Source organism: Saccoglossus kowalevskii, chromosome 13 (assembly GCF_978046115.1).
Source record: "Saccoglossus kowalevskii chromosome 13, keSacKowa6.1, whole genome shotgun sequence".
Taxonomy (NCBI): Eukaryota; Metazoa; Hemichordata; class Enteropneusta; family Harrimaniidae; genus Saccoglossus; species Saccoglossus kowalevskii.
This window is the reverse complement of record NC_140653.1, coordinates 13,482,162-13,503,766: the sequence shown is the minus strand read 5'-3', so window position 1 is coordinate 13,503,766 and position 21,605 is coordinate 13,482,162. Positions and strand designations below refer to the sequence as shown.

At 34.3% G+C, this 21,605-nt stretch overlaps 1 protein-coding gene across 1 annotated transcript; it reads right to left on the bottom strand.

Annotated features, from left to right (window-relative positions):
- Positions 1 to 753: 753 nt before the first annotated feature.
- On the bottom strand, positions 754 to 1,794 carry LOC100367256 (somatostatin receptor type 4-like). The gene has a single exon (XM_002732748.3). The coding sequence runs from the start codon at positions 1,792 to 1,794 to the stop codon at positions 754 to 756; it is 1,041 nt and encodes a 346-aa protein (XP_002732794.1).
- Between the last annotated feature and the right edge of the window lie 19,811 nt (positions 1,795 to 21,605).

Below are 21,605 nucleotides of genomic sequence, written 5' to 3'. Positions count from 1 at the left end.
TATTACACTGTGATTATTGTTCTGATCGATCGCTTTCGAGTTCTGGGAACGCTTATAAATAATTATCCATGTAGCTACACGCCCTTGGGGTAATTTATCAACAAATCACAGTGGTGTGAATTATGGATAAAGATACTGGCAAGTAATTTTATTTCCGAAAGGCTTCCGTATATCGAGTTTTCAAATTAGGTCAAGCGTTGTCTATATTTTAGTTTTAAACCACAATTCTGACATGTCAAATTTATTGTTATAATAAAAAAGAAATTATGCCAAACCTATGTCAAATCATTGAAAGTTTCTGAATATACCATTGTATTGATAGATTCACCCAACGAGGTCAATGATGCATTACATTGATGGCATTGATCATTATATTGATGCCAAAAAAACAATGCGTATAGATAACGATTGTTCACTGGATATCCGTTTCCACTCAGTCAAACCGCGAATACAACTAGCGTTTGACCCGTTCTGTTGTTATATGAAATATCAATTAGTGTATTTTTTTTATCGAAAATATTGGCTGGTAAACGTCATAAAAATAAAAAATAAATTTGTTTTGATTAAGTGTCGTGATTGGATAAGTCTCCATAGCAACGTTAACATTCAACCGAAGTTATATTAATTATAAACACTGTTATGAATAATAAATACGTATCTGGCATATACACATGCGACGTGGGCAGTATAGATTAGATTAAGAGATGTGTGAGATGTCTAAAAATACGTCAACAGGTCACAATTACAAAGAGATTAGACTTTTGTATTTCTTGTCTGCGCTGTTTCTGTTATTTCCTTGCTCGCACTAGCCGCTGAGTTGTTTTCTCTGCGAATCAAACATTTTTGAAAAAAAATTATTTTTTTCAGATGTTGCCGAAAGTCTTGACGAACGTAGATGTAGACCAGTGGATTAAGGCAACAATTAGCATACGTAAGGCTGTGACCGACATAGTAGACAATTCTAACGGCGAAAGTGTTTCTCCCGGCGAAGACCATTATTTGTCCTAGCCAGAACGGGAACCAGCATACTATGAACAAGACAACGGCTAATAGGACGAGAATTCCTACTTTTCCAAGTTTTGAGTGACGATTACCATGGCTGTTTTTTCTTCTACAATTTGCTAAGAAAATTAAAATTCGTAAATAGCAAAGCAGTATAATCATAAGCGGTGTGCAGAATCCGAGAACAAATGAATAAATTGAGAATATTCTTTCCACCTCTTCCGGACAGAGAACGTTACACATAGTATCGACACCAAAGGTCTGTGTCTGGGCATACATCCATAACGGAAGCGTTATAGCGATAGAAGCACACCACATAAATAAACAGATCAGTCTAGCCTGTGTCACTGATCTGTGATTTTTAGACCATACGGCATGGACTATTGCTAGGTAACGGTCTACACTCATCACTGCCAAAGTGAAAATACCTGTAAATACGTTTAGCCCGTCGATTCCCATCACAATACGACACATCACATCCCCAAACACCCAACGCCTGGTCGTATTAAAATACGTCAGGAACGGTAGCTCAAGCATAATGATCAAATCAGTCGATGCTAAATTAAGGATATACACATTCGGCACGATATTTGATGGCATGTACTTCAGAAACACAAATATCACGAGACTGTTCCCAATTATCCCAGTTGCGCACACTACACTGAAAAGCGAAGGCATGAAGAAGTGAAAGATCCATTCGGGCAGGTGGTGATGATCCCAATCCTCGGTGACATTGTACGATATATTAGTGAATCTGACTGCTAAAGGACTGTACATGCTGCTCCCCGTCATGGTAGAAACGTTCGGAGTGGACACAGATATAATACCAGTGTATCTCTTGTATTTAGCAGTTATGTTGAGCAATACGTTCTGTTCAGGTTACTACGCACATACACCGTTTATAAATACAAATAAGGCCACACTGATTAAATTTTCCGTTTCACAAGCGGAGAATGCAAATTCAATTCCCGAGAATTAGACGTTCTTAAATGGAAACTGAAATACTCATTGTACACAAAGCCTTGCAGCGTCTTTAATGCAGAGTGAATATAACTCTCAAAATGAACAATTAATAACGATTCCATTTGAATATATACATATGGGTTACTGGCAATGAACTACTGTTGCTCATCGCCTTCCCCCTTCCTCTAGTGGCCGCCTTTCGTTTTAGGTCTCCACTTTAGCTGTTATGATAGAGGGCAGTGTAATTCACATTTCCACAATAATATTACCTTTTGTCTTGGCATTTAAAATGCTTGTCAACAAAAGCTTAACGATGTTTTCAGTTTTGAACACGTTTCATGCACTGGTCTTACTTATCTGATGAAAATGTAAAAAGACTATGTTTTGTTTTTTTTTGTATTTTTTCTATTGAGTGAGCGACCTCTGTATAAACCAGGAAGCCACAGAACACTGTTATTATGTTTTTATTCAACTCGTCATTTTTTTAAGACAACCATCTTGGTACGTATGTATTTTGAATTTCGTAAATTAAAGCTCACATAGTTCTTAAATTCAAGCGTTCGTATTCTTCAACACAGTACATATATTGTTCACTTGAATATCCTGCCAAAATACGTAGCACAGGTAGACTGTCACCAAAAGTATTGCTAATTAAATAAGAGGATTTAACACGATGACTGATTAGTCATAACGTTTATTATTTGCAATTTTACAATTTAATTAGGTAATTATACATGTTTTTTTTTCGTTTGTTCCTGATAGTGCAAAAATGGTTGTTTTATTAGCTCAATGGATGCCGAACGAGTGATAATGGATATAGCGCCATCCAGTGTTAAAAGTAAATGATATACGGCCTGCATAAATTTGGCTGGACCTCAAGTGTCATGGTGCACCAAGCCACAAGAAGCCGGTAAGTAGTATTGATTACAGCATTCTGATTGGTCCATCATGTTCTCGTTATTCGTTCTATTTCCCTTGGTAACCTGACGTCAGCGCTCACCCTCGTGGTCGTTCCTTGTATAAAGCAGGTTTTTTTTAGAACCATCTCAGATAAGAAGTCTAAACAGACGGAATGAATGGACTAGGCGTTATTGTAGTATTACAGAAACGTTTACGTAGAACGGAACTCAAGTCACGTGCATTTGGGCCGAAATCCTGGCCCAGTTGAACAATGTGGCGATTACTAGCTACCTGCCTCCTCTTTGCCATTCGTAAAGGACGCCGGGAACCAACGAATGGATAAATGAGCTTGTGTTAGTCAGGCGCAAAGATCTATGCATTGGTGAATCACAGCGCCAGCTATCAGAAAACTGTTTTAGAAGCACTTCGAATGTTATCACATCATTACATACATACAAGCAATTGTTAAAATAGTTAATAATATCATTTCAGCTAGTTCCTTATCATCCAATGCCAAGTCATCGGTCATATCACACCCAAGTACCTCACGCTTTTATATGCTTCTCAAAATAGTTAGCGCGATTATTTCTGGTTGTTCTTGTCCCGGTGAATTTCACGTTAAAATGGCAAAGTAATGTTCATTATCAACCGTTCTTTACCATGTGCATAACAGATTTTACTAATACAAGTGAAATAATTGATTCATTAAAGTTTCTTGCACCAAACGTCAAGCGAGGAGTTGAAAACAATATTCTTTATGAATGTCAAGTGCTCTAATTAGCTACACGCGTTCTTCTACGCTTAGCCGAGTTTGTCCTTACTCTTAATTTGCTTTCGTCTTCAATAACAAGTATTATACCGATATACGTGGCATTGCTACAAGGACTCTTATGGGTCTCATAGATGTCTTTACGTCGGTTTTGTTTTGTTTATTTAATCCGTCCGTGCAGCGTCATGCTCACACCAGAAACCTAATGATTGAGACGCTCATCTGTAAACTTATCATCTTACACTTCAGTTTACGACTGACGTCTGAGTAGTACGAACAAAAAAAGGCTGCAAAATGAGTGCAAGTTCAGAAAGGCAGGACTAATATAATGTACTGCTTTTTTTTTCTTTTTGTAATGGTGAATCATCAATGATTCATGACACCATTATTAAGTAGTGACAGCAAAATTTGCAATTTTCTACTTCTCTTCTGTTGACATTGAGTATTTATCATTTTGTATTCAGCTACATCTATTATTTATTGATGAAAATGAATCAAAAATCACAGTACGATTTTTACAATGCATTAAGCCATGTTATGTTCACCAGCTTTTTTAGAACATATTTTCCGTTAGATGAAATTTGTGGGCTTGAAAAAATAGCTTTATATAATGTTCAGACGGCTTGTACATTGCAATAATCTACTTGTGTATTGTAAAATTGTATAGTGTTGATATACATTAAACAGCCACGTGCACCATGCAGTCTACTTATGAATATTATTAACTTGAAACTAAAAGACTCATATCAATGTTTTAAATCGAAAACAAAAATCAAAGAATGAGAGTATGACATGCGGTTTTCGACAACAAGACATCAATACAACAAGGTCAGCATATTTAATTGTATAAGTGTGCCCCAAGTTTCATGCTTTTAATACAAAGTCAACGATCAGAACAAATATAAACCCGACTAAATATAACGCACACCAACAAACAAACTTAAACAGTTGTTGACACAATAGTACTTTATTGCATTATCTGGAAATCTATTATATATTTGATATACATTAGTAAAATGGAAACGGAAATATGACCAATTTACTGACCTTATTGATATGCAAATGAATATTGACGCATGTATATTGTGTCCTCGATAACGTCATATTACACATTTGGTTAACACACTAGTCATTATTCGATTGTATTACTGTAACATTAGTCTTATAATATGCATATAGTAATGTCGATTTTGATCAGTTATATGCAAGACATCTAACTCTGCTTCAAAAACAAAATAATTTTACTGAACATAATTTTCTATGTTAGTTTTTGATCCCATTAGCATTAAATTATATGTAACTTTGAGAAATTAACACATACACATATTGAGGTAAACCAGAGCGCTACTTCAGAAATTAACACGAACACTTGAATCATGTAAATTAATTTAACTATCAAACCAAGGATCTTGTAAAATGGTTAATTCAGTGAATTTTCCGAATTATTTTTTTTTATATGGGGGAATGTAGATTTTAGAGTGGGCTTCAAATTGATTGTTGTATTATAACAACACAATATTAACTTTCGAATTATTATCAATTGGATAACAGTTGTTGTTGTATTTATTATAAAAATACGATTATTTTGTATTATGTATTATACACCATTATCTTTAGACAAAAGCAATTATCATCGGGTTACATGTGCGAGTTCCAGAGATTGACAATACTGCCGAACATTTTCCTTGGACGATAATTAAGGGAAGGGCAACATTGACCGTTCCACAATTAATCTGGACTTTCCTAATATTTTTTAATATTGGGCGCCAAATAATAAAGCATTTTTCTGGAAGAGTTGTGCTAGTTAAATTTTAGTATCATTCGTCGCCGGAATTTCTGGGTCCCTAGTTTTAACAATAGTCTACCAGTAATGCGTAATTATTTCATTTAAGGCGGTGCGAAGACTTCCGTGAGATTTAAAGTTCGCCTCGAGATAACATTTTTAGACAATGGTAAAATATTGTTTCAGGTATATCATTGCCTGCTTTGAGAAAATTGCTAACTAATCAGCAGGAACGTCTTTCGACTCCTCTTCTTAACATACCATGTGATTCATTAAGTTAGTGCTACAATATATCATCGTAAAATTTTGAAACGCGGACATTAACTGAACTTCTAAACTAGTACTCAAAACCGTGCATAAGAGCATCCCTTCTTTTACGATTCGATATTTTTTTAGATATAGTTGTATACTTTCTTACATTGTTATACATAATTCGAATCTATAGCTACTATGCCATACTGTATTCCGTAGACGAACAAGACACTAACTAACTAAGTCTGAAAGTTTAAAAAAAAAATTAAAACTAAATATAGTGCAGTTCAGATTGTGTAGATATTTAAAATAATTTTATCGAAAATTACATGTAAATCCAGGCATCGATAATTGAAATAAAAAAGTTTTGAGTGTTTTAGTTTTCGTATAAATGAAATTCGCCGTAGTTGCATTGAGGTTATTGTCTATGTAGTAGAAAACAATAAGTTCTTGAAAATATGTTTCAAAATTGAACAATACAGAAATGCTACTTTATGAGGAATTCAATGTCAGAAATGCTAAAGAAGGGTCGTATAATTATTGACAAAGTAACGTACATCTCAATTCTTCTTGATTAGACAGACTGCGTCAATAACTTCACAGAATAAAACGTGAAAGTTAAACGCCTGGGTCAATAACGTTAAATTGAAAACATTAGACAACACTTTATATTCTGATTGATTCTACCGATATTCAGATAATGAACGGCATTTATACGTAGAGAAAACAAATCAGGATGAAATTGCTGTTGACAGTGGCCAAATATGGTCTAGGATCAGTATGTATAAGAAGAATGATGAACCTCAAATTGAATGAGAGATTGGGATCACACTATTAGATATATTGTTGTACTAATTTAAACAAAATAGATAAATGTGCTGAGGGTGCTTTATTTGATTGATGATGTTTTTGGACAGATTTTCGCCGAGAATATTTAGCGTAATACGCAATAACTGAAATTTACTTATACAAAAAATAAAAAGAAAGTGTATTGTATTCTCGTGGAGTTTGCTAAAGCATTCAACACGAGTACATCGCGAGTGTCTGTTTCTGAAACTTCAGAGTTTCAGTATATCTTGAAAAATGAAAAATGTTGTAAGATTCAAGTGTGAGGTTTATAATGTGTTAAAATAGACAAAAGTATTCCTGACTATTTTGATTATAATATTATTGTGAAACAGTTGTATATAGAACAGGAATAACATTAAATTATGATGTATATTTAAGTCATTTGATCGCCGATTATATTCTAGAAGATAGACATCTGAGATTATAGACAATATGTTTAAGTGTAAAGTAAAATAAATCAACTAAAGCAGTTTATTGGGATTGTGGCAGAACATCCACTTTTGTTAACAAGTTTGTCTAGATGTACTATAAATATTGAATGCACTTCTGGAAACGATCTGCGAAACATGCACATAGCAATAGTTACACACAGATGTAACGTTGGCAACAAACATAAAATATCCTATTGGTTCATTATGGTATTCCAAGGGAGTTGGAAATAAATAGTGCATGACTGAACGGTTTATTTCACCTATTTAACAAAAAAATCAAAAATTACAATCGATAACGCAAGAGTAGATATATATATCTGTTCTCTTTTTATAGAAAAACCTTTCCAAATAAATGAAATTCTAATATTTAAAAACATAAGAGGTAGTCACTAAACCATGTACTTTCACGCTCAAGCAAGAGAAGAGACATGTTGGTGAACTAGTCTTGCACTGTGAGTGTTTTATTGTTTGCAGTCTGTGAAATACCAGTTTTTACACAAATGAAAAAATATAAAAACAAAGAACAGCAGACCTCACATCTTTATATTTTGAGTGGGCCAGCCAAGTTTCCACATACGAAAATACACATAATATTTATATTTAATTTATTTTATTTTATAATATTTTCACTGAATTCTTTAAAATAAATTTACCATATACAAATTAATTTCTTAGACACCATTTCATCTTAATATTTTACAATCCACATCCTTATATTTACATCTGTTTCAAGACATTTAAAAAAATATTTTAGAAGCATAACAATACAACTACCAGATTTGGTGTCACAGTTTGCTCCCAATTCATATTTGAATATTGCCAGCAATAATTAATAAAGCTTGTTTAGAAGACCATTTATTCCCGACATCATATTCAGTGGCTAGTTTACAGGATCTACAACAGTAATAAATAAACATAAATAATTGTGATGCAATGTTTTTAGAAGACACCACCATAACTTGATTTGAACCATACCATTTCAAGCTGCAGGGTGTCTAAACAATGACTCAACAACGAATAAACACATCTTCCACCCACCACAAATAATTGAACAACCAAGAAAGCAACTAATATCAAGCTACATCCTGAAAACTACGAGATAGCACATTACAACTAGTCATTACAAACATGAAATCCTCCACCCCTCTCAGTACACCCTACAGCATGAATGGTTCCTATACTCATTTGCATATATAGATAGATGCACCTGACTCATCAAACTTTTCACCAACCACTCATTCTAATTCTTGTGAGGGTGCTATTTACTAATGAGAGGAATATTTTAAAAGAATTAAATAGATATACGACTGCTTAAGTGTGTGGATATTCAGCACAAGGAATAATGACATTATAATGTACGTACTCCTACATTATATTCAGTGGTATTCAATATAGAAACAACACATGGACTTTTAATTCCGAACCCTAGCTACGGTGAATGGAATGCTCGTTCATTCAGTTTTTCTATTCATGATCATGCTGTGGAGAATATACTTACATAATACACAAACAGAAATGCACAAATATGACACACTGCCTTTAACATAATACATGCTCAATTCAGGTAATGAAGATAAGTGAAATAACACTTCCATAAAATATCATTACTTTTTATTCTAATTCTGATTGTTAATCATTTGTGGCTATTCACAAGATACAAATTAATATTTAAACATGCATAAACTAAATGAGGAAGTATTTAATAGACGTCCTACTTCTGATTTTGGGGCCCTGTAAGACAAAAGATCTTATACGACTTAACTTTCTTCATCAATTCACAAATAGTTTCAAAATTTTAGAGCGACATTGAGCGTGAGCTCAGACATGTTGTACTATACAAGATAAAATGACACTGAAAAGCTGACACTTATGTGACAATGCAACTGAGAAACCGATTTGCTGTGTATATTCTGGTAATATTAGCATGCAATGAGTAGAGTAGAATCCATGAAGCCAGAACAACGTCTGCATCTCCTATACTTGCATACACCATGCTTAATGTCTGATAACTGTTTTGCGTCCCCTTCTAACGATCATCGTTCAATCACATACAGTGATAATGTGCAAGGGAGAAATTGCAATAACTTTATAGCTAAACCAGTAAAAAATATTCAAGGTAAAATACAACATTACAAACTACCTGTGCATATAATAGCACAACAATTGAAATGATTGAGCAGCAATATGTGAAAATCACCGATTTTTTGCAGTCAAATGTCTCTTCGAAGTAGTCTACTCGGCTCGGCTTCGTCTTGCATATTATTTGCTAGTGTGTTAAAGGTACGGTGTCAATGACTTTCGTAAACGCAAGAGTCAATGACTTCGCCTTCGGTAACACAAGAGTCAGTGACTTCGTCTTCGGTAACTCAAAGAGATGGCAGGTAGCATTGACTGTGGGCTCAGATTAGGGTTGATAATAAGCAGTAGCTGGAATACCTCTCTGTAGGTAGCGCAATTTACCCATTATATTTTCATTATAATAACGCCAACAAGGCCTGTCACTCATCCAAAACCAGTTGCCGTCTGTGACAGCTTTTAACTATACGTTTTGTTAAGTTTTTGTTTTTCTATCTTCACAGGCATTCATTGCGGTATCTTTCATATCATACCGCTATTAGCGCCGATTTATACATCTTGCATAAAACTTGAGTTAGACATGACTTTTAAAATATATAATATGCCAATAGTATTCACAATGCTCTTCTCGGTAAGAGATTTGAGTTAATCAATCTATTCAATGATTAACCAATACCAAGATGATAGGAGAAATACACCCCCAGTTACATTAATGGCAAGAATAAATTAGTAAAAACGTATATTGGAATTACACAACACGTGTGGCATATATGTCACCTCTGCACTGATGTTCTTACAACGGTATTTTATTATTACAATTGTATTACAATGTAAAAACTAAATTTCCTTGAGCCATTAATAGAGAAGTACATGTGGGCTCTTTTTTAGTCTGCTGGTATAATTTATTTGTTATATTTCAAAAGATTCATTGTAATGTATATACCTGAGATTTTGAACAAAAAGACCATGTGATACATTTTTATACTAAACTTAAATATTTGTTAGGTTACTGTTATGGAGCCAGTGACATATTTGAAGATGTAAACACTGCTGTCACAAGATCTTTGTATTGTTTGTCAGAACGGTTTACTGTTTTACTGCCTTAATACCGTAACTACTGATGTCTCCATATCCTACTGCGTGTTTAACACTAGACAAAGCATTTTTCAATTTTTAGACACTGGATTAAATATATTTGTAAATATCATCCAGGTGTTTAAATTGTGTTGTATAGTATATTTATGTTATTAGTTCCTGTTCATTTCAGACAAGCCAGGGTGGATTTCTCATCTTACACCATAACTTTGAGCATAATTCTTTTAAACTGTGCACATCCATTTGATATGTATGTCCAAAAATAAGGAATATGTCATCTAAACTTTCTGCTTCCATCTTCGCTTAAAATTTATTATCTACTTAACTATATTTACAAGTATACTGCAAATCAAACATTATTAACTTGTGTCCGTTATCCTTTCTGTAGTAATGTAAAATTCCCGCTCGGAATTATTTCCTAAAACGGTTTTTCAGCCGATGTTTCTATTGTTATTGTTTTGTGAAACACAATTTCGACAGGTGAGAGCAAGGGATCAGTTGTTTTGGAATTAAAATAATAAGAAAAAGTTGTTCTTTATTTTATTTTTTGTGCGCGAGAGTTTAATTCAAATATTATTTTCGTTCGTCACTGTGTGGTTGGTTTATGTTGCCAGCAAATATGTCAGCATATGCAGTATCAGCGCACATTTTGAAGCAAATATTGTTGAGGGAGACACACACATATATACTATGGCGAAAATGCACTATAAAGTAAAACCGGTAAATGCCAGACAATATCAATTTCATTTTTTAAGATAATTATTCTCAGTGCATTGGATGTTTATGCACTGTAATTTGAAATTGACAATCCCTTTTCTATTGAGTGAGTGACCCATGTCTAAAAAAGGAAGGTGCAAATCACTGTTAACATTTTCTTAAAGGCCCATGTCTTGATTATCACAAGATAATCCTCGTTTATTGGGGAGTGGCTATGCATAATGTCTAGTGTTAATTAGTTTCTCGTTATCAGCACAGTGTGTTTACAGAACATCGTAATCCTCTGGGTACATTTACAAACAGATTATTCAATATAGCGAACTCAGATCCATTACATCACGGTTGAGTCACTGTGGTTACATTGTAGACGTTATAGTTTCGACACGGTCTTTTTTAGTGACCGTGGTTCCGGGTTATATTCGCTTGTTACAGAATTCGCCCGGAGCAATCAAGTCATAAATTGAGTGACATTGTAGTGTACGATATCGATGAAATATCATGCGTTACTCAGGCCGGAAAGCAGATTAAACTGTATTTAAATTCGTATTTCGACGAGTCCTCAAGTCCGAACGCACGCTTCCGTCGTTGTTTATTTTCTGGCATAGACGAAAACAAAAAAAAATGACCGAAATAGAACATAAACTCCCTCAAAAATAATCGACTTACTTGCCGGTGAAAAGGAGGAAAATTCGCATCATACTCAATTTACATGTCGGCATGATAACAACTGTGTTCGTGGTTGGTTGGTGTTCACATGGTGTGATTTCTGTGGGGATGACACGCATATAAATTCACAATCAGTGCGGACAAGAGACGTAAACGCAGCTGAATAAGCTACTCGCTTACATTGTATCGTTGTTTTTCACCACGGAAGACGCAGTACACATTCAAATATTTAAAAAATGGAGCATGGAGATTTGTATTCAGGCATATTTATTACATGAACTGCGTAAAAACTACAAGTTGAAAACCCTTTGTGAGGGAATTCGCAATAAATCATCACTCTCATTGCGATATTGACATGAATAAACTGCTTTCAAACAATACATGGTAAATTGACAAACAGGCGAAATGACGGTTAGAACCAAAGGGGAAATGGCCAATATCGAAAAAAACAAATATCTACGATCATATATAGTCCGGATCTGGGTAACGGTAGTCAGTAAAAATATAAATGGTAATAAATCGATCACCACGATAAAGACGAATAATGTCCTTGCCAACATCTTGTGCATCTAAAGTTCACGGAACCGCAAATTTCAGCCAATAGAAATATTCATAATATATCTCATATGATGGCAAGAGTTGGCAAAATCGATAGCGGACGTCATTTTCAAAGTTTGGCAGAATATCGGTACTTGTAATTTGTTCACAAATAAAATAGCGATCGATATAAGAATATTATGACTTCCGTTTATAGTACAACGGAGTCCCGGGAAATGAAAATTGGATAATTTGTGACATGCCTGTAGTATGTCGAAGTCGGTACCTTTCTTATTTTCTTTATTTTGTATACTGAGTGTAATAGCACAGTCACGCGTATCCCAAATTGTTTGGGGTTATATAGTCACTTGATGATATTTACGTACGCCCAACAAGTAACTAATATTTTTTCTAGGGCGTACGTAAATATCATCAAGTGATCCCCGAACAACTCGGGATACGCGCGACTGTGGGACCCATACATCACCCATTTATTATTTCGACTGTCTGTGGATAGGTTATAAATTGTGTGCAAGCTTTTTCTCGGCTGCACGACTCATTTTAGCAGTATAAAAGAACCAATATAGCGTACTTGTATAAACGAGTTATAATAAAAATCATGTATGAGTGATGAAATTTTTGTGATTATAAAGCAAACCTAAGTGCAGTTTGCAGTAAACAGTGCCACGCCGTTATTATTTTCTATTTTTTTTTCTAACACGTTTATTATTTTCTTTCAAAACATCCTCACCGATGTCAAATATATCCATGTTCTGACATGTATTTGAGAAAAAAATGCATTCAAGGGGAAGTCGTAAGTAACTGCCAACTCAATCGATTTGACTTTTGCTGGATTTATTTTTTGTCCGAATGTCACTTCGTCAGATTTTTTTTTTCAACATGGGTGTCACAATGCCTCATTTGGGTATGCACGCAACTTGACATGGAAACGCATTTCAATGCAATCACAAGTATGTCAGACACGAAGTCAACGAGACGAAAAGTGGCTTGCCCCGGGAGAAACAAAACCACAGGTAATGCGCCAAAATAAAACGTTGAAACGTATATTCCCACTACATGTTATGATATCCACGGTAAAGAGTCATACAGTTGAAACATTTGTTTTTACACCAGAATGCTATAGGCAAAGGTTTATGCAGACACTCTCATGAATAAAACACAATGTTAAAATGCTATTTTCAAATAATCCACGACTCCGAAGAGGGATTCTCCAGAGGATTTTATCATATCGCATAAAATCGTGGTACTCGCGACCTTTTATCGAATTGTTTTCCAGCTAGGTGACCAGCATCTCGTTCGAAATATTATTAGCTAGTCAATAAACATGAAAATATATCGAACCATATACCAGCACCACCACCGATTCCATGGCTAGTATATTCATAGTCACAAATATTACAATACGGTGTAGACTAATATCAAATAAATAATAAGATTCATGATAATTTATTATGGATTCAAATAACTGAACTCGTCAAAATATCTCACCACCATTTTGTCTGACACATCAAACATACAGACAGACTTATATGACGAGTAATAGAAAACAAAATCATGTCGTTCATATTCGAATTCAATGAGCATATGACAGTGATACTGACGCAGCGCAGACCCGCCGTCAATCTACCCAAAAGTACATTTACTGTAACGTTACACTAGGGGGACACTAGCCGGTTGTCGATCGGCCGGAACCCAGTATTCACCACTGTAAACTAGCCTTCATTTTGGTTCACAACAGATTTTAATCGAACATAAAATAAATACATGCTCATTTATGAAACGGAAAACTCTTGTTTTTATTTTCAACGCAAATAAAAGTTACACTGAATGGAAAAGCAAAATGACCGCAGAAAAGAACGGTCGATATTCCGGACACGTGAATATTTCTAGTGTTTTACAAGCTGTGGAAATAAATGTATTTTCTTGCTCTCAGAGTCTTGTCCTGACTGAGACTCCTTTGTTTTCACTGAATCCACTACATGGATAAGCAGATTTGGATTATAAACTAACTAAATGTTTGGACAAGTTAGCCAACTCATCATGAGGTACACGCTATTTGGGACCACAATCGTAACGTCACATCAAGGCTAGTATATTCATAGTCACACCTATGCATTTTTGGTTCGACATATTGGCCGAAAGTACACCGAAAAAATCAATTTACTGAACAATTACCGGAGCTGTGTACAGCAGCAGGACGCGTAACGAACTAATCCCTATTGTTTAGGGTTCCATTTATAGTCCATTTATAGTTATAATGTCGGTTTAAATTAAAGCAGATATAATGATTTCGATTCGATACAATCTTAACAAACCGCTTAAATTCAAACGTCCGATAAAACATCATACATACGTCTATAGTGTTTCAAACTACATTAAAACAAGTATTTACTTCAAAATCTCTTCAATAAAACTATGCGCACATTTATTGTCTCCAAAGTTATTGCTTAATAAAAAAGGAATTCAGTTAGTTGAGGTTAAGGAGTCGTGTTACTCGTTTGCAGCCGTTTTACTAGCTCAACGGATTTCGAAAGAGTAGTATTGGGTATAGCGCCATCCAGTGTTTACGGAAAAAAAAAACATGAAGTATGACCTTTAGAAATTAGGTTCAACAACCTGTATAACTGTATATTGTACACAGTACCATAAACAATATGTGACAGTATATAAATATATTAAAAAGACAATAATGGATGTATGTATGCCAAAGAATTTATCTTTTTGTTTGGACGTATTAAGATGTATATCTAATATAATATAATATACTAGTATTAGCCACAATCAATATTTGTTGCATTCCATATGATCTAATATTTATTATATTTTATTTCAATCAGAGGTATAAACTAACTTTCATCAGCAAAAGATAAGATGTGTGATGAGATGTCATAGTGTCCGTTTCCCTGGGGGGAGTCATCGTCTTTCAAAAGAGACGTGTTGCCATGAGAGTGGTGAATACTATGAAATGGATTGACAAGGCAATAGATAAAGAAGCAAGATACATTCTGCCATCACATGTTTTAAGCCTAATCTACATGCTAGTTTGTAATAGATGGATGGATACTATCTAGTTCACATCAAGTAAGTTGAAATAACAAGTACTAGATTTTAAAAATGCCTTGCCTTGTTATAGTAGTAATAAGATGGATAGTTAGATAGCCACAAAACGATGTCTCATGTTATGCATCTAATTCCCGATCGACCTCGTTGACTGAAAAGAATAACTATTTAAACTAAAATATTGTGATTGGCTCCGTTTAAAACCTTCCTATCATGGTTTGTAAATATATGACACCGTTGGTTTTACATGGACTACCTCTACCTCTCGCGTATTAAAATTGATCTCACGTATCAAATAAACACCTGCTCTCTTGACTGTAAAGTCATGTTGCTAATTAGTGTTGTATATTTCTTGGTCTTGTGTATTTCTAGGGAGTTGTGTTTTATTTGTTATATTTGTCCGTATCATTTGTCAGCGACGGTTATGGGTGTGTCGGGGTGATGGTTTCGAGTCGGATTGGGTTGGTGTGAGTTCTGTTTCGGACCAGGAGTGAGAAAGAAACGGTTTAATTCTGCAGTTTAGCTTGAGCGACCGGGTCGTAATGCTTGCTACTCTCTGCCTCCGCTTCCTTGCCCTCAGTATGCTGCCCGAAGCCCAGTTCCACTCGTTGTGTGTACTCTTTTAAGGGTTAACTTCTATCATGCGCCAGCTGCACTTTAGCCAGTGTTTGTAATTAAAAACAATACACTTCGAATATTAATTACAATATTTGATTAGCGCTAATTAATGAAAAGGAAACCACTGTTACAATAATTGGCAATTAAGATAAATGAAGACAATACAACTCGGATGTTGGTTACCATGTTTGGTTGGCATTAATTATGAAATAAAAAACCGCTGTTACTATCCTTGGCGATTGAGATCAATTAAGCTATATCAGTTTCCCAAGTTCAAAGCCGGTGGAAATGATTAGACGACCACCTGCTGTGACTAATTAATGTGCTCATTGTCTCAGCTACTAATGTTATATAATGATACGGGTAACGTAGTCAATGAGAGCTGGTACTGAACAATCGATTCGCTAAACATATACCATGACAAAGGAAACTAATTCAGCTGGCGACATATCACGAACTTTCACATTGGAGATGCGACAGTGAATATCGCTGGAAATGTAAATATGCATAAAAAAACTCCTAACAACTTCCTAACAGGTGTCTAATTTAGTAGTTTTAATTAAACATTAATATGATACAAATTAGTGAGTAATTATCTCATTTAAGGCGGTGCATCAAAGAACTAATTTGGAAGACACTTATTTCATGAAGTGAACCAAAATGCCCATAAAAGTGTTTTAATTGTATTCATCGAATGAGTATTATGGTGCTTCAGGGTATATTATCGAGTTCGAAAACCTGCCAGTTGAGCTTGAACATCATTTAAATCTCTATGTTCCTTGGTAGATTTGCTGCGTTAACATTTAACAAACCAGGAATGATTCTATTGGGTTATTTCCTCAACAGATCATCAAATGTAGTGAATAACTGAACCATATACTGTGACATGTCGTATATAAGCCCAGTACGTTTAGTACTTTCTTACATAGATAGATATAAATATACATTTATCAGATATAGTAACTTCTATATCCGGGTATTTTCCCTAAAAAGTTTGTGTTTCTTTGATGTGTATTTTGAAAAGGAATTCCAGGTGTTATATACCACGTGTTTTGTTCTCAGAGAGTGATAGCAGAAGTGTTAAATGCATGGGTAGGCTTAATTGTTCAAATACACTGACAACAATACTAGATCGTATTGTGGGAATTAGCAAGACACTAACTAAGTGTTAAAGGTTTGCAGGAAACTGAACGAAACTAAAATACTGACCCAAATACTGTTTTGTCATAAATTACATGGGAATTCTGATGTCGGTTTTTTTTAAAGTAAATACCTGAAAAAAAAACTAATACAAATTTGTAAAATTTGAGCAATCATTTGGATCCACGCTAGAACAATAATAATAAGATACTCGTACATTCAATTGTGCCACTGTTGGCTATGCTGTCGATAATATACTGAAATATTGTACAGACAGAATAAATATGTTTTTGTCTCGGTGGACACACTGTGTTTTGAGGAATTCAGATTAAATTGCATTATTTCATAATATATACACACTGCTTTTTAACGTAATACATATGTTGAAAATCTTTAATATAGAGAAGAAAATAACCATTCCATAAAACTTCATTTTAATTTAAACAAACGTCACTGTGTATTCTAATTCTGATTATTATTTGTGTCGTATCGTAGGTACAATTATATATTGATTGCAACGTTGATTGCTGCGCGTCGGTCAATACTCCAGCTGTACTTTCTTCGTGCATATTTTGAGGTATCTTTGTAATAACCTTATATTCATTCATATTCAAACTTGACTGCGTATTCGCCATTGCATGTACTTCAAATATATCAATTGTTAACATACTTTATATGATGTTTTTTGCAGAATTAAACAATGCATTAAAGGCACTTCTTGATGCTGATGTGACCCATAGTATCAGCGGAAGAGTTAAAAGGTAAACCCAATCACCAATAAAATAAATATTATGTATATCTGTTTAATTTATTTAAAAGATTCCTCTCATTAGTAAATAGCGCCCTCACTCAACAATATTTAGAATGAGTGGTTGGTCAAAAGTTTGATGAGTCAGGTGCATCTATTGGCTAAGCTTGTTGTACATAGATGCAAATGAGTATAGGAACCATTAATGCTGTAGGGTGTACTGGGGGGGTGGAGCATGTCATGTTTGTAATGACTGGCTGTAATGCGGTATCTCGTTGTTTTCAAGATGCAGCATGATATTTGTTGCTTTCTTGTTTGTTCAATTGTGGCTAAAATGTGTGTGGTGGGTGGAAGATGTGTTTATTGTTTGTTGAGTCATTGTTTAGACACCCTGCAGCTTGAAATGGTATGGCCAAATCCAAATTGGATATGGTGGTGTTGAATATCTGTGCGATATGGCAGTGTCGTCTAAAAACCACGCATCAAAATGATTTCTGTTTATTTATTTACTGTTGTAGATCCTGAGAACTAGCCATTGAATATGATGTCGGGAATAAATGTTTTTCTGAACAAGCTTTATTAATTATTGCTGGCAATATTCCAGTATGAATTGGGAGCAAATTGTGACACCAAATCTAGTCGTTGTATTGTTATGCCTCTAAAATATTTTTTTTTTAAATAAAATAAATTAAATAGAAATATATTATGTGTATTTTTGTATGTGGAAACATGGCTTGCCCATTAATAAATATAAAGAAGTGTGGTCTGCAGTTCTTTTTTTTTATTTGTGAAAAAAACTTTAGTGTAAACAATAAAACACTCACAGTGCAAGGCTAGTTCACCAACATGTCTATTCTCTTGCTTGAGTGTGAAAGTACATGGTTTAGTGACTACCTCTTATATTTTTAAATTATAGAATTTTTTTTTTTATTTGGAAAGGTTCTTCTATAAAAATAGAACAGATATATTACCACTTACTTATAACAATTATTGACTTGAGAGTAACCAAACTAATTTAACAAAATTTTCATATAATTTATTTTGGAAAATAATATCATTGTCAAAATTCATATTAATGTTCAGCATCTGTCTCTAATATTTATTTCATACGCTTTTACTTAACTAAATATTATTATTTTACTACATTTTGAAACTAGATGCCAGCGACCGGGAAAATTGCCTCTTTTCTTAGTAAACTACAATAGCTATTAATAATGTTTACGAGAATTGCTATTCAATTGATTTTGTTTTATGCTAAACATGTTTTTAACAATGACTGCGGGCAAAGGGTACTTAAAACACAGACATAAATTAGAATTTGATGGAATGTTACCTCATTTGATTATGATATTAATGAACAATAATTGACAGAATGAGTCAACAACAAAGTTGGATGGTTTTAAGCCGGTTAAAATCAAACCTATATTTGACTTTTTATTACCGACTTTGAAATGTGGAAGTCTGTACTGGAAAATATGCGAAAGAATACACGTCTTTCCAGAGAAGGTGTAATTGGAGAAGGTATAAACGTAGTCTAGAGACCAATATTATAGAGAGGCGGCAAATGCAGTGCAAAATTCATCAGTACAGTTTAAAAGCTGATTGACACACAAAACAGCCGATAAAGTGTGTTAATCAAGCACATCGATATTTGAGAAATGTAGTCTCGAGAAGATGAAATTGTGAAGTACATTCATACATGGCTTCGCGCAACAGTATGACAGACTTAGAAGAGAAATGAATGGTATTTAGTGGGACAAGTTAGCTCGTAATAAGAACTTCTGCAGACTACAACTTGTCAGCCTGGAGCAATGCAAAGCAAACAACACAGATAATAGGTATGCACAGACCACATGTTGTCCTGTTCACTATAAAAGAACACGAAAAGCCGACATGACAAGACAACTGTGAAGCTGATTGGTTATGTCAATCTTGGTGATCACAATCAGGAATCTAATGAATTTGGGGAAGCTTGCAGCTTAGAGTAGAATCCATACCTCGCATGTTGGATGATACGATTCGAACGACAAAACGTCTTGATATGTGAGATATAGAAGATAATATTTGGTAATCGTAGTCCTAAATAACTATTAAACATAGCTGAGGAGTGATGTCACTCGACGGTTGTTAATTTGTTGCTTTACTAGCTCAACTCATGTCGGAGGAGTGATAATATGTATAGCGCCATACAGTGTTAACAAAACAAACAAACATGATGTACAACCTTGCGGAATAATGTTCAACAAAATGAAATATATATATTTAAAAAAAATAATGGATTTTTGTACACAGACATAGTTTTTTGTTCAAGATGTATGTCTAATATAATGTATCATCTATCAATCAAATATTTTTGCATTCTACGATTTGTAGCAGAGGATAAGATGTGATGTGATGATGGTCATAGGGACCGTCTCTCTGTGAGGACTCACCGTCTTTCAAAAGAGAATTCTGTTGCCATGAGAGAAGTGAATACTTTGAAATGGATTGAGCAATGCAATAGATATAATTAAAACTTAGTTGATTAGTTCAGTATGATACACGCTGCTATCACATGATTTAAGCCTAATCTATATTCTGGTTTGCAATATATGGATGGGCAATATCAAGTTTACATCACGTAAGTGGAAATAGTATTAGATGTTATCAATGCCTTGTTATATTAGTAATAATATGGATACACACACATGACATATTCAGTTAACGGAAGAACAACAAAACATATAGCATGTCAAATATTTTGAAAAGAGTGAGTGTATCTTACACATGTGGCAATACGCCATATATCAGTCAAAATCACAAAAGGTGGTAGAAACATACGGTTCATAGTCGACGACTGAAGCAATTTGACAAAATGCGATTACACAATTGTATGAAATGTTTTTGTCAAAATTGTAACATTGTACAGTACTTCGTACAATAAAACACTGTTTGTACTGTGTCTGGCTCATTGAAATGTAATCCAAATATGTTTCATTTTGAATTTCATAGTTATGCCTTCCCTGCTATTCTAACTACAGTCTTTCAGCTCTCGTTCGTATTTTTTGTGTCTTTTGTTTATACAAATTGTATGAATATATCAATACGTTATGATGCAATATTTACCCTAGCACCGTATCAATCGAATGTCTAGGCTCGTAATATATTCTATATATTCTAGAGTTAGCAGATAACCGCAGAACATCAATCCCAAAGACTGAATAAATACTTACAGTGTGATGTTCCTTTCGGGATGCTATAAAACACAAAAGACTGCTGTGCACGAGTGACGTACACTGGATTCAAAAAGCTGTTCCTAAACTTGCATGAATACTTCGCATTTGGTCAATACTAATCACAAGGGTCCCCTATAAACGATTTATCATTTCATGCATTCACTGAGTGGAATTATTAATTTTTTTATTTAAAGCACATCTGTAATAAAATTTGTTCTCAAATAAACAATTGCTTTAACTGATGTATCGTTAAAATATTATGATTGGCTCTGTTTCAACTCTTTTTATAATGGTTTGTAAATGCATGACACCGTTGGTTGAATGCTGGTATGGTATAATATCTTTTACGTAATAAAATTTCACCTGTTGTCATGATTCTTGGTTGATTTCTTTGTTAGGTGCTATTCATAAAATTTGTTTCTAGGGGAGTTTGTTATATGTTTAGCATCTTTTGTCGGCGGTGGCGTTTATGGGTGTTTAGTTCAGTACTTTTAATTGAACAATAATATGATATAAAGTAGTGAGTAATTATCTCATTTAAGACGGTGCATCAAAGAATGTAATTGAATGAAATTACTAAATTAACCAATTTGTAACACACTTATAACAAAAAGGCCAATACAAGATAATATTTAAGAATATATCTTTGTCTGGCTTGAAAACCCCTAGCTGAGCTGCTGGAACGCTTTTTAAACCTTCCTTTTGCATGGTATATTCGCTATATACGATGCCCAGGTTTGTCGAATCATGAGTACACTTAACA